At 43.1% G+C, this 14,704-nt stretch overlaps 1 protein-coding gene across 2 annotated transcripts in view; it reads right to left on the reverse strand.

The window, feature by feature from the left end:
• UVRAG (UV radiation resistance associated) overlaps positions 1 to 14,704 on the reverse strand; it is a 117,251-nt gene that overhangs the window by 70,941 nt on the left and 31,606 nt on the right. For both annotated transcript variants that reach the window (XM_074147284.1, XM_074147293.1), the window contains exon 6: positions 10,644 to 10,729. In XM_074147284.1, coding sequence (XP_074003385.1) covers positions 10,644 to 10,729 — 86 coding nt within the window. The remainder of the gene's footprint in view (positions 1 to 10,643; positions 10,730 to 14,704) is intronic.

Raw genomic sequence — 14,704 nt, forward strand, 5'->3', positions numbered from 1 at the left:
TGAGGAACCTGGTCTAGTGGGAGGTGTCCCTGCCCATGGAAGGGGGTTGGAACTGGATGATCTTTGAGGTCCCTTCCAACTCTAACCATTCTATGATTCAGCTTGTGGTACAGTTGAGGCAACGTTTGAAGGTTGAGCTGAAGCACTTTCCTCTAAGACACGCTGCAGCATCCTGCAACTGAGGTATCCCTCTTGGTCATGAGTTAGTCTAGTGATTTACTAGTTTATACAGCAAGTTCATTCCTGGCTGCAATCTTTAAAAAAATCTGAAAGCTGGAGCGTAGTGACAGTTGTGCCTATTAAGCAAATATATGCTTATATTTACATTAATGAAAGAGTCTCAGCTTTATTAGACATTTGATACATGGTTTTGTAGCTCTATCATACACTCCAAATATCTATTTGCTTCTATCAGACACATCTGGATTTTTCATGTACGGAATTTTAAGCCATAAATACATCAATTGATTACAGCAGTCACATAATACAGCTACTTCTCACATGAGAAATAAATGCCTATGGTCTTATTGGCCAGAACTACCTTAGTTTACAATGAGACTAAATTTAAACTGAGAATTACTACCAGGGATTTAGAAAATAGAACAGAACACTTCTGGCAATAAGTGAGATGTAGGATCCTGGAAGTAAAATACCCAAACCTATTATTAAAGAAAAAATAATCCAAGACTTTCCTATTAAATACAAAGAAATGGAACGCACACTACTTTATAACAGTCCAGAAATGAGATTACGGAGAGTGCCAGCCAGCTCTAACATATATTTTACACAGCCCCTTAAACCATCATTTGCTACATCTGCTTTCCCACAAGAAAAATTTTTCTAATTTATAATCATATACTCCCTTTCCCAATTTCCTCAGAAACCTATACCTACAATTTGTCAAAAGCAGATGTAGGGTGAGAGAGAGACAGTAGGGAGTAAGAAGAGAATAAAATGCAAGTCTGACTTGTTCATTTATGGCATTAAACCTCTACCGGAGCCAGCGCTGTAAGAAACTCAAACAAGACAATGCTGCTGAAGCACAGACACTTTCCATCATTCTTTCAAACAGTTTTAATTTGAGTCTTACATGTGTAAGACACAAATTAAGTTTTTGAAATAATCAGGTCCATGTGGACACTGCAACACTGGATGCTTCGAGCTATTTGCAAAATAGAAAGGAATAAACCACATTTATCAGCCTGGCAGCAGTGGAGGTCCTGGCCTCCAGCGCGAGGAACATTTAAAGAAGACAGCGAAAAGAGAGATCACCTTCGATACACACGGGGCACCAGCAGAAGAGGAGAGGCTTAACGTGATGCACAAACAATTTTTTCCAGAAATGAAGTCACAAAACCTGAGATGTCTCTAGTTTTCTTAGTCACAGAATCACAAAATCATATGGGGTTGGAAGGGACCTCCGGAGACCATCTAGTCCAACCCCCTGCCAAAGCAGGTCCACCCAGAGCAGGTTGCACAGGAACGTGTCCAGGCGGGTTTTGAACGTCTCCAGAGACGAAGACTCCACCACCTCCCTGGGCAGCCTGTTCCAATTCACGGATTTGACTGTGATGCATCACGATGGATTTATGGCTCTTTTTATTTTTTATTCAAAGAACAAAGCCATTTGTGGCAAATAAAAAAGGATAGTTCCATTTGTTTTTTATACCGGTGCTTATCGGTTTGTGATTACAGAAATCGTGCTGCCAGGGCAACAGAGAGAATCACATTCAAGATGTATATGGCAGAAAGGTAAATTATATGAAAATATTAATTTCTGAAGGGCATAAATATGTAACGATGACTCCCAGAAGGACAGTGACACTGGTAGAATCCAACAGCCTTTTGCTGACGTGCAACTTGCCAACAGATCTTAAAATTCAATTCTCGCTCCGAGACAGGGAGCGAGGCTAAGTCCGGAGTTCACAGCACAACTGAAAAAGGAGATGCATAAATTCAGGTTGAACGGGTTACATCCTCCACCCAAAAAGGGAAACAGCTGCTCTCAAGTTGATTGTGCTCTTCCACAGAAGTGATAAGGTGTTTGTGACAACCAAGCCCAGGCCTTCCCCACCGAAGGGAGGAGGAGAAACACCAGTCAATATTCAGGTGACTCATTTTTTCGAGCTGCACACTTTCCTGGAAGCCATCCCCAAACTCAAATCAAAGTTTACTTCCAAGAGAAGTTCAATTCTGCAGCTGAAGCAGAAAAAAAAAAAAAAAAAAAAAAAGAGATCTCCCACCAGACAAAGGGATGGCTGTTAAAGCTCACAGGACTATTCCGCAGTTTCTCGGTCATATGTACCTTCCCCACCCTGCCCTGGTTGGAATTAGCAAAGAGATTAGAGCATTTTCCCAGATGGGAGATCTTTAATCCACTGATTTGTTCTCAGTCAAAATGCACTGTTGGCTTTCCCTGATGCAGTCAGGTATTTCTGAGTATTTCTGAGCACTCTTTATCAAGGAGTGGAGCCATAGGACAAGGGGAAACAATTTTAAACTGGAAGAGGGGAGATTTAGATGAGATCTTAGGAAGAAATTCTTTGCTGTGAGGGTGGTGAGACCCTGGCCCAGGTTGCCCAGAGAAGCTGTGGCTGCCCCATCCCAGGAGGGGTTCAAGGCCAGGTTGGATGGGGCTTTGAGCAACATGGTCTGGTGGGAGGTGTCCCTGTGCTCCTCTATGGCAGGAGGGTGGAACTGGATGGTCTTTAAGGTCCTTTCTAACCCGAACCATTCTGTGATTCTATGATTTTGGAGACAAGACTGCATTCACTAAAATCTTTGCCCAGGCTGAAAGATAAAGTAATTGGCTACACTGTTATAGCCATATCCAGGATAAAGTCCTAACAAAAACAAAGAGTTCTAATGTCATTGCTCATGTCACTGCTTCAAGAGGTAACAGGCACAAACTTGAACATAGGAAGTTCCATCTAAACATGAGGAGGAACTTCTTCACTTTGAGGGTGGCAGAGCCCTGGAACAGGCTGCCCAGAGAGGTGGTGGAGTCTTTGTCTCTGGAGACATTCAAAACCCACCTGGACACGTTCCTGTGCAACCTGCTCTGGGCGGACCTGCTCTGGCAGGGGGTTGGACTAGATGATCTCCACAGGTCCCTTCCGATCCCCACCATTCTGTGACTCTGGGATTCACAAAATCCTCCTTCTTAAACACTTTCAGGTACCTGTTAGAAACTTACTTGGTTAAGCGACATGCTCTGTTTTTCATCAACTCTAATAAGGCCACAAATAGGAGAGGGACTGGGTTATGACCTCTAATCTAATAGAACACCGCTTCATTGATACGGTCTTTTACATGCTGTCACAAATAAAAGAAAAAAAGCTATTTTTGAAGTTCTGCCCAGTTCTGTGTAATTGCTCTCCTGAACACTGCTCTCAAACCAAATCTGACCAAGAGTTAGCAACGTGCCTATCACGCTTATGCTAAAAAAACACCCCTACAGTGGCAGTTTATTCCATATGGGATATTAGGAAAGCTGAAGATAAGAGCAACAGCAGAAGACTACTAATCCTACAGCTAAGTAACATAGAAAAAAAGCCCCACCTCTCTTATGCTTCATGGACTGTTTCAACTTGCTATGACCCGTGCCGCTCTCTTCTACGGATTTTGGCAAAAGTCAGGCTTGTAAATTGACTCTTCTGATGACTGATTAGCCTCAGTTTCCATATAGCTTAGCACCACACAAGTTCAATTCCTGGGAACAGATTTGTCTGAAAGTTTGATTCCACAGATCAAAATCTCTAAGAAACCTCTCAAAAAAAAAAAAAAAAAAATTTCAGATCCCAGTTTCCATCTCCATCGCTGCTTCCCAGGAAGACGTTACCTCACAATTCCAACCCACGTGGACTTTTTAGGCCAAGAGAGATGACACTTGTTATGCTGTTCATCCATTTCAGTGCTGCTTATTAAAGTATACAGAGGCACTCAAGAAGTCCGATTACAGCTCATATTTATTTATGCTGGCCTTAGGCCACCTGGGTTTTCATGTCCAAAGCCAAGGGGATGCCTGCCTTGGCTGCCTGTACAGCACGGAGAGCCAAGTCTTCCAGGTGGAAATCTTTCCTAGTTAGAAACATCAAGCCTGGCCATCACAGAGAAACAGCCACGCTTATCACTAGCAAAGGGAAGTTTTAGCAGAGGAGCTTACTGATTTAAGAGCCCAAGTTGGGCTGGTGAGGGGTCTGGAGCACAAGCCTTGTGAGGAGCGGCTGAGGGAGCTGGGAGGCGTTCAGCCTGGAGAAAAGGAGGCTGAGGGGAGACCTTCTCGCTCTCTACAACTCCCTGAAAGGAGGGTGTAGCCAGGAGGGATCGCTCTCTTCTCCCAAGGAACAGGCGATGGGACAAGAGGAAACGGCCTCAAGTTGTGCCAGGGGAGGTTTAGGATGGATATTAGGAACAATTTCTTCACGGAAAGGGCTGTCAAGCCTTGGAAGAGGCTGCCCAGGGCAGTGGTGGAGTCCCCATCCCTGGAGGTGTTTAAAAGCCAGGCAGATGTGGTGCTGAAGGACATGGGTTAGTGGTAGTTTTCGTCAAGTGTTAGGTTGATGGTTGGACTTGGTGATCTGAAGTGTCCCTTCCAACCTCAACCATCCTATGATTCTAAGAGGAATGCTACTACTCATGCCACACTTGAGACTGTGTATTTCCACTGTGGGAGAGGGTGACGGCAGCAGCGGTAGCAATATTAAAATCTGAACACCGGAGACACGAGCCAGCAATTCAATTGCTATGATACTCTCAGGAAAAGCTAGAGCAAGGCACTGGAAGAGCATCAGGTTATCAGTGGCAGCCTTTTCGTGCCACACACTCACCGCCTTCACGGAATGTGACACTGTTCCTACCGCATGAACATCCATAACTACTGCATTTACAAAGGTTTTGGTTGCAGCTATGACTTGGGACACTTCTCTGAGAAAAAACAGTAAAGGAAAAAAGCTAGAAACAAAAGACTTGTCAGTGCATATTTTAAAATGAAAAGATAGAATCCTTCCGACTTCCCCTTATCTCTAAATACGCATTTACCAGCATCCTATTTCCATCCTCTATTTCCATGCAGTGAGAACTGCAGAGGCTACAGGCTGAATCCTACCTACTCCACAGCTCCTTTGGGTTCACTTGCTTTCATGGAGAGGACCTTAAGGGACATTCCAAAGACAGTACAGCTTTGTGTGGCTCACCTCTGGGTTTGTTATCAGACGCTGTACAACCTTCCAAAGCTAGAGAGCAGCTGCCTCCAGCTCTGGGGCCTCAGCACAGGAGAGACATGGACCTGTTGGAGCGGGGCCAGAGGAGGCCACGGAGATGCTGGGAAGGCTGGAGCCCCTCTGCTGTGAGGACAGGCTGAGAGAGTTGGGGGGGTTCAGCCTGGAGAAGAGAAGGCTCCGGGGAGACCTTATAGCAGCCTTCCAGTCCCTAAAGGTGGGGGGCTCCAGAAAGCTGGGGAGGGACTCTTGATGAGGGAGGGGAGCCATAGGATGAGGGGGAAGGGTTTTAAACTGAAAGAGGGGAGATTTAGATGAGATCTGGGGAAGAAATTCTTTGCTGTGTGAGTGGTGAGACACTGGCCCAGGTTGCCCAGAGAAGCTGTGGCTGCCCCATCCCTGGAGGGCTTCAAGACCAGGCTAGATGGGGCTTTGAGCAACCTGGTCTGGTGGGAGGTGTCCCTGCCCATGGCAGGGGGTTGGAACTGGATGATCTTTAAGGTCCCTTCCAACCCAAACCATTCAATGATTCAATGATTACAAACAGCAAACCCTGAAACAAAGCCTGTCACCTGAAGCACACTCCTGACCTATGACAGATCATGAAATCTGAAGAAGATGGGCATATTTAAAGCACTTACATACTTAAGACAATTTCTAGTAACTTCCATTTCTATGTGTCACGTATCAACACGCTCATTGTTCAACAGCGCACTACAAGCTTCTCTGATCCCCTAACCTAGAAAGCATTAATTAGTTGCCAGATCAGAAGTTGAGCTCTGGTCCTCCGCAAAGCAGTGTCTTGTCCCTGGCCATCTCGGGCCATTTGAAGTCACTGAACCATCATTGCTGTGATGCGAAATACAGGGAAATTCTTCCCTTAGTGCTATGAACTGGTTTGAAAAGTCACATTTACCTGTCCAGGGCACCACAGCCAGATTTATTTGCTTATCACCAGAACTGCAAGAACTTCTTCTCTGGAGTTGCTCTAATTTTCAATATTTAATCCCCTGGCTCAGACGCACATGTGGCAGTAGCAGAGGAAGCCCTTTAACACCCAGCAGTATTATTTAAATTAAAAAACAATATATACATTTTAAACAAAAATATAACCAAAATGTTTTGAATGGGCAATAACTTTCTGGCCAAAGAGCACAAATGTGCCATCCCATCTGCCGATGGAACGGTTAAACCATAGAGAAAGCGGTTTTGACTCAAGAGATAAAATTACAGGAAGGAAAACTTCAAAGGGGCAGGTTTCACAAATTCTTAGAGCACTTTTTGTCTCCAGGCAGAATTTGGAAGGATTTCAGGCCGCTCACATAATTAGAGACACAAAAGCTATTAGCAGGCCAATCGCTCTAAACGTCACACTACCACGAAAAGCTGTTGTTGAACACAAGATAGTACTTTTTGTATTTAGGAACTGAACTAAAATTTTAACATACAGGACTTTAAGCCCTTTCTTTAGTGATTGCCAACACATCCCACCTTCCCAACACCTCTTAATACCGAAAGGTCTATTTTTCAAAGTTTAAAGAAAAGGAAGGAGAGAAAACTAAGAGAATACTAAATATAAATCTATTCCCATTAGTGCTGCAAACGTGCCGAGAGTTTGATTATGGAGACATGTCCAGAACATGACCTCAGATGTATTTGGCCCATCTTAAGTGTTATGTGAAAGGTGAAACGTGTTACTGTATAACCTATTACTACCAGCTACATAATATTTAGAAAGCCTTTAAGTGACCTCTTTTCAGGAAATCTAACAATATGGCCAAGGGACAAAAAACCTCAAAATTTTAGCTTTCCAGTTGGGGTGGTTAATTTTTGTTAGTTAGCCTTTTTAAAACAAATGGCTGGAAGAACATTCGTCATTTCCATATGGCTTGAATAACTAATTAGCACCACTATGTTTGCCTGAGGATCTTGTCCCTGCCCCAAGACGAGAAGGTTCACGAGCTACAGAGGTGCTGAGAACTTCCTTGCGTAAAGCTAAGCTGTCTGCGTACTTAAACTTTTCCTCCTGCCTAATTAACTTGTAAATCCATGTAATTAAGCATCTGAGCACACAGGCACTATTTTAATCCAACACTCAAAAATTTTTCTACTGTTCACATACCCTGGCATTCCTAATTAATTTTTTTTAATCAACATAATTGGAGCCAAGCACATGTTTTTCATTAAGGCCTATTCACAAGCTTCATAAGTTTTAGCTATTCAATTCTGAGAAGTAAAAAAAAAAAAAAAAAAAAATTAAAAAAGTCATTTCTTCCCTAAAAAGCAGTTTTGATAGAGGTCAACCACAGAAGTTTTCATTTTGCAGGTTTTCAAGAGTTAAGGGTTGATCTAGAACCTTCTCTCAATTGATTTTCGCACTGTGTAGCTGATCAGTGTCGATGCCACACCTGGCAGCAGGGTACCATCAGAATAACTGGGATACAGATATCACCATCACCAGGACTTGCTCTTTTTTTTTTTTTTTTTTTTTTTTTTGAGAAGTTTAAACCAAGCCAGGACAAGCTGTTCTTCATATTCATGTGTCTCGTGAAAACGTTAGGAAACCACGTGTGCAGCTGGTGAATTTTTACTACAGACAAATATCGTTATCATAGAATCACAGAATGGTTAGAGTTGGAAGGGACCTTAAAGATCATGGAGTTCCAACCCCCCTGCCATGGGCAGGGACACCTCCACTACAGCAGGTTGCTCAAAGCCCCATCCAGCCTGGCCTTAAACACTTCCAGGGATGGGGCAGCCACAGCTTCCCTGGGCAACCTGTTCCAGTGCTTCACCACCCTCACAGGAAAGAATTTCCTCCTAATATCTCATCTAAATCTCCCCTCTTCCAATTTAAAACCATTACCCCTTGTCCTGTCACTACATCTCCTGAGAAAGTCTTCAAAACGGGGGATTTATGTGATCAGACACAAACCTTTGCAGTGCACAAGCCTCCCTATTCTCTTTATAGCCAACGGACATAAGCAGACAGACAGAGTTTCATTTCCTCCCCAAGTACATGTCCTGTCAAATGCATCACAACTCAAATCATGCCCATCTCTCTCTCTGCCAGCTGTAAGTGGAACATGGTCTCACAAACGCTATCTTTGGAATATTCACAGGGTAGTTACTCAAGGCTGGACTCCTGGAGGAGGTGGCAAAGTGCTCTACCTGGTAGGAGGGGAAAAAAAAAAAAGATACCTGAAAAAAAGAGACAAGAAATTATTTTAAAAGAAATAAACACTATCCCCAATCTTTTGAGCTAGATATCAAAGATAAGCAGCAGACAAAGCGTACCTGTAAAAAACAGAGTTAAAGTGAGAGGGAGCAGAAAGAATTCAGGATTACACAGAGGACTTTGCCTCAGTTCCCAGAGAACTTTCCTAGCTAGGAAGGAAACAGGTAAAAATAGCACCTAGGTGCGGTCACAAATTAGACCTTCTAACTTTTGCTGGAACTAGACAATGCAATATATACTCTTTGATATGTAGAATCCAGTGAAATATAATCAGCAGCAGGCCTGGTGGTGAAGACAGGAAAAAAAAAAATTCCTTTTAGGACAAAGCAAAAAGAAAGGAGGACATCTTAGCCCCAAGTCCAGGCTAAAGGAGCTACATTCAACAGTCCAGAAACCGTAAGAGACAGGGCCTGGACTGAACAGAATCACAGAATGATGTGGGGTTGGAAGGGACATCTGGAGATCATCTAGTCCAACCCCCCTGCCAAAGCAGGTCCACCAGGAGCAGGTTGCACAGGAACGTGTCCAGGCAGGTTTTGAATGTCTCCAGAGAAGAAGACTCCACCACCTCTCTGGGCAGCCTCTCCCAGGGCTCTGCCACCCTCACAGGAAAGAAGTTCCTCCTCATGTTTAGGAACCTTCCCAAGACCAAGCAAAGTGCACGGCTCCAGCAATCAGGTTTCAAAACAACACTGGTGAGCACCCAGCAAGGGGAGCTTTATCAAAGCTGACATCTTCATTTCTCATCAGATTTATGATAGACAGTCAGGCACTCTCAGAAGAATGAGCACAGCTCAGATTAGACAGGGTTAGACAGGGCTCCAATCAGTCAAGTTCATGACCAGCTGCTGTAATAGTGTTTTTTTTCTGGAGCATGCTTCATACTACAAAGAAGTAAAAGGACATGTGAAAGAGACACATGAACAAAGCAATCAGGAGGACCAGCACATGTTTTCTTCTCTCTTTAACAAAGACTTAATGTTAAGCAAGAGTTTTCTTCTAATGGACCATGCCAGAATGTAACCAGAACTCACAACACGCCCCCTGCTTGTTTTCCACTACAAGTACAGAAGACAGACACTTAGAAAGCAGCCTTTAGCTTAAATATGCTTTACAGAATCAAGAAACAGAGCATTTAAATTTTAAGAGAGCTTATAAAATAAAGACTTCGGAATAAGCAACCTCGGGTTCACTTTTCCTACCCTCTCTTCACTAGAGAATCCAGAGCTAATGCTTCCTACAGGCAACAGTGACACCTACTGTTAACGCTATCAACTGCATTCAACTTTTACAACATAAAAAAAACAACCACATTTTTCCAAAGACGTTTCAAAGCATATTAATCCTTTCCTCTTCAAGGGTTTCCTTTGTAGCACATCTATTGCTGTTACTGCAGAACTGAAGTTATCAACCCGCCTTGTAATTTTTAAATACAAATCCCTCAAAACCAACCTAGCCACAGTGTTTAAAACCTTTATATTTCCCCACAGCTAACATTCTTGAATCTTGTTATAATTAAAGCAGATCTGAAAAAGGTCCTCTTACTTACCTTCATACTAGCATTTCGTGGTTTTCACCACCAGAGACACCTAAGTAACCCCCCAAAAGTGCAGTTTCCGTACCTTTCTTATACCAAAGGTGTTGGATTAACTAAATGATGACTATACAGTGCCTCTTTTTGGGATTACAGGGGAGAAATATGCAAAAAGGAAATTCAATTCCATGGTTCCACATTAAAAAAAAACCCACAAACATACACACACACACTTAGGTGTGTAGCTCTTTTGTTTCAGCTACAGCATCATGCTACCAAGTTAAATTTTGGCAAGTTGCTTATTTTCCATTGTTCAAATTTATTTAAATAATTCTTAATTTTGTTGAGGAGAACAGAGTAGGGGTTTTCCACAGCAGCTTTCCACAATTTCAACATTCACAAGGCAAGTCCGTGGGCCAGCTCTAGTTCAGAGACCTCAAGCATCCACATGGCAGAAGCCTAGAGACCACCAAGGAACGTACATCAAGACCCATCTCCTTACCACCAGCGGTAAATCAGCACTACCTAGATATTTCTTCAGCACACTCCAGTCCAAAAGGTTTTTATTTGGAAAGGCTCCTTACACACACACTAAAGTAGTTACAATAGCTACAAAGAATATTCTCAAAGAAAAAAAACAAAAAACACTCACCTAAGCAAAGAGAAGACATCGTAAGAGTTACGAACACAGTTCTGATCCACCTGGAGAAGACTGTTCTTCAGGGTACCTGAGTGATCCTTAAGGAAAAGAAAGAATATCAATTTAAGAACAAAAATTATTCCATCTTTACCAAAAACATGCGCTTTTGGTAGGATAACAAATGATCTTGCATTTAATGTATTTTAAATCTGTCTTCACACAGTTTTATGTACAGTAAAGGTAGAAGCAATTTAAGGAAGCGATAACATCAAGATCAAGTCTGCCCAACAACAGCAATTACCTATGAAGATTTTAATGAACAATCAATTTATCCGTGTTCTAGACATGGAGTGCGTTTTCTTGAATTTTATAATTATTACTGCAGAAATTTTACGCACAGAAATACTAAAGGGTGCAATTTACAGCACTGCCAGGCTTCAGTTTCAGATAGAACCACAGAACGGTTAGAATTGGAAAGGACCTTAAATATCATCAAATTCCAACCCCCTGCCATGGGCAGGGACACCTCCCACTAGACCAGGTTGCTCAAAGCCCCATCCAACCTGGCCTTGAACCCCTCCAGGGATGGAGCAGCCACAGCTTCTCCAGGCAACCTGGGCCAGGGTCTCACCACCCTCACAGCAAAGAAGTTCTTCCTGAGATCTCATCTCAATCTCCCCTGTTCCAGCATAAAACCCTTCCCCCTCGTCCTGTGGCTCCCCTCCCTGACCAAGAGTCCCTCCCCACCTTTCCTGGAGCCCCTTGAGGGACTGGAAGGGAAGGGGTTCCAAGGCCTCCCCAGAGCCTTTTCTTCTCCAGGCTGAACCCCCCCAACTCTCTCAGCCTGTCCTCACTGCAGAGGGGCTCCAGCCCTCACAGCATCTCCGTGGCCTCCTCTGGCCCCATTCCAACAGGCCCACATCCTTCCTGGGTTGAGGACTCCAGAGCTGGGGTCCACGTCCTTCCTGGGTTGAGGACTCCAGAGCTGGACACAGTAGATCTGAGAACCCATTCAGTAACGTGCCAGATATACAAGACCATGAGATAAAGCTCTATTCTTTACCCATGCATTAATATGCTTAAAAAAAAAAAAAAAAAGATGAAAGCAATCTTACTTTTGAATGATGTGAACAAGTTTCTGGAAGTTCAAAAAAAACCCAAACAAACTACCTTATGTCATTCTTAAGAGACCAAAGTGTACATTCTGCACAAGAATCATCAAAACAACAATTCTTCAGGCTGCAAAGGTCAGATACTGGGCTTATCCCTATCAGGCACAGTCACACAAATTCCTAGAAATGCCACAAACTCAGAACCGTTTCTTCACGCAATAAAGCAAATTTTAAGTAGGTCAAACCACCTGACAGCATTGTCAGAAACTTTAGAGAATGTAGGAAAAAAGGCATTTATTTTAGTGTATGAAGTACCCCCAGCAGGTCCACATGATGAGATAATTTTCCAACTGTGATACAGATATACCCCGAGTACCACAATCTCTGTCTACATATTGGAGCACTGAGCCCAGTTCTGGGCTCCCCAGTTCAAGAAGGACAGGGAACTACTGGAGAGAGTCCAGCAGAGGGCTACAAAGATGATCAGGGACTGGAGCACTTCTCTGATGAGGAAAGGCTGAGAGCCCTGAGGCTGTTTAGCCTGGAGAAGAGTGGACCAAGAGGGGATCTCATCGATGCTGAGCAAGGCCTAAAGGGCAGGTGGCAAGAGCATGGGGCCAGGCTCTTCTCAGTGGTGCCCAGTGACAGGACAAGGGGCAACAGACACAAACTGGAACACGGGAAATTCCATCTCAACATGAGGAAAAACTTCTTTGAGGGTGGCAGAGCCCTGGAAGAGGCTGCCCAGAGAGGTGGTGGAGTCTCCTTCTCTGGAGACATTCAAAACCTGCCTGGATGTGTTCCTGTGCAACCTGCTCTGGGTGACCCTACTTTGGCAGGGGGGTGGATGAGATGATCTTCAGAGGTCCCTTCCAACCCCTACGATTCTATGATCCTTTCCTGTCTAAACAAGCTGTTTCTATATAAAGATGTTGAAATGCAGAGTTACATGGCAACGTCTACTGACACAACTGTTAGCTACGGGCCGCGCAGCAGACATTCCTCTCCACCAAAAATAAGGTTCCACCTAAATAATCATGAGATCTATATACTATATTATGGTGCCTCTATTGCAATACGATGCATATCAGCAGCTGTCTCAGCTCCTCATTTCCATTCTCAATATGCTGGATCCTACCCACTGAAATCCACACATTTATCCCCTGAAAAAAAATATCAGAATAAAGACATCTTGATGCCTGAATGAACCAGAATGGTGAAAAACTGAAGAAATTGCACAACTACAGTTTTACACCACGAAGCTGATCTCATTTCAAGAAACACTGCCTTCAGAGAGCAACGTATAGAATGTTTCAGAGAGTAAGTGGAGTGGCCCGGAATAACTAGTTTCAGGAGGGAAAGAATTTGGAGCAGCAACATATTTCAGCCATTTCTTTTCCCCCCGTACTACAGTGCGTTGAAAGGAAATTCCCCAAAGAGTCAGACACCAAGTGGTCAATACAAAGTGTTCAACCCTAAGGAAACTTGCAGAACGTGCAATGAAAGGGTTTCAGACTTAGTTATTAAAGAAGTTTGCCCTTTGAAAGGGGAGTCTGTCCACTTCTCTGCCACAGCATTTATTAGATACAGGCACGTGTATTTGCAAACACACAAAAAGGCTTTGCTTGCGCAGAAACTAAAAAATAAATAAAAAAAAATGCCTATGTGCGGAAAAACTCTACCTTCAGTGATGAAGGGCACATACAGCAGAGAGAGAGATGCAGCTTTCCAAAGATAAGGGTCTTTCCTTCTTGACAGTTGTAAAAAGTAGTTATAATCCAATATTCTTGAAGAATATAATTTATTCTTCTGTTTCCCCACACCCCTGACTGCAGCCAAATGTTGAGTTATGTAGACCTGTATAGACTAGTTCTGGTTTTATTTCTTTAAGGAGACAACAGAAAGCTTCTCATTAACTAAAAGCTACACTTGCTTCCCCTAAATACACTTTCTGAAAAGGTATCACTGCAAGAGCAAGGGCAAGTCTTACCAGTTAGTAGCAACGAGTGTAAAATGGTTGAAAGAAAATCAAAGCCAAGAAGGCACCGAGGAAACCAGAGAAGGAGGAACCTGGTTTTTAGAAAAACCAGTGTAGCACCCAGAACTGGTTTGGTTGAACCTGGGTCAAAAGTGGTTTTACACACAAGGACGCGGTCTCAGACAAGACCACGCAGATTCAGAAAATACCTAAAGGAGTGGGAATCCGTTAAGTCCAAGTTGACAGCTTAAAAAAAAAAAAATCTCTGAAGCTGACATTTATCTTACTCAAACATTGGCCTAATTGAAGCAATTCCAAATAGAGTTTCAGTGTATGATTATGAGAAAAGATGAAACTAAGAGAGGAACAAGTGCTTCAGTGGTCCCACACCAGAAAGGAACCAGGAAAATAAATTGGACGTGGTTGCGATGAAAGAAGCAGAATCCCTCTGAAATCTCCAAACAAAATTGCTGCATAATTTACTAAGAAATAATAATTTAAAAAGCTTGAACAAAAGCTAGTGATGGTTTTTTGTCAGTGTTGGACTCGATGACCTGAAAGGTCCCTTCCAACCTAGACAATTCTTTGATCCTATGAAAAGCAGAAGTTGGAGGTAAAATTATGTGAAAGTCAAATGTGGTTAAGAACAAAACAGCTTTATTGGCAGCACACACTTGCATTTACACGGAGAAGAAAAGCTGTAAATGCTAGAGGAGGAGTTACACAAGTCAGACACCTACAGTAAAGCAGTAACACCCTTCAGGGCACAGAAGGCACACACAAAGGCTTTTGAAACCTTATTTCCCAACTTTTTTTCTTGCCATGAGCTAAGTACCAACTGCAGCAAGAAAACTGCAACTGGAATAAGAATATTACCCAAAGAAAACACTCACTTTTTCATTGCCTATCAGCAACAGCCCAGGTGCTGCTGGACAGAAGAGAAGGAAGAAAGGAAAAGTTCTATTTTTTTTTTTCCAGTATTG

This window comes from Numenius arquata, chromosome 1 (assembly GCF_964106895.1).
Source record: "Numenius arquata chromosome 1, bNumArq3.hap1.1, whole genome shotgun sequence".
NCBI classification, from domain to species: Eukaryota; Metazoa; Chordata; class Aves; order Charadriiformes; family Scolopacidae; genus Numenius; species Numenius arquata.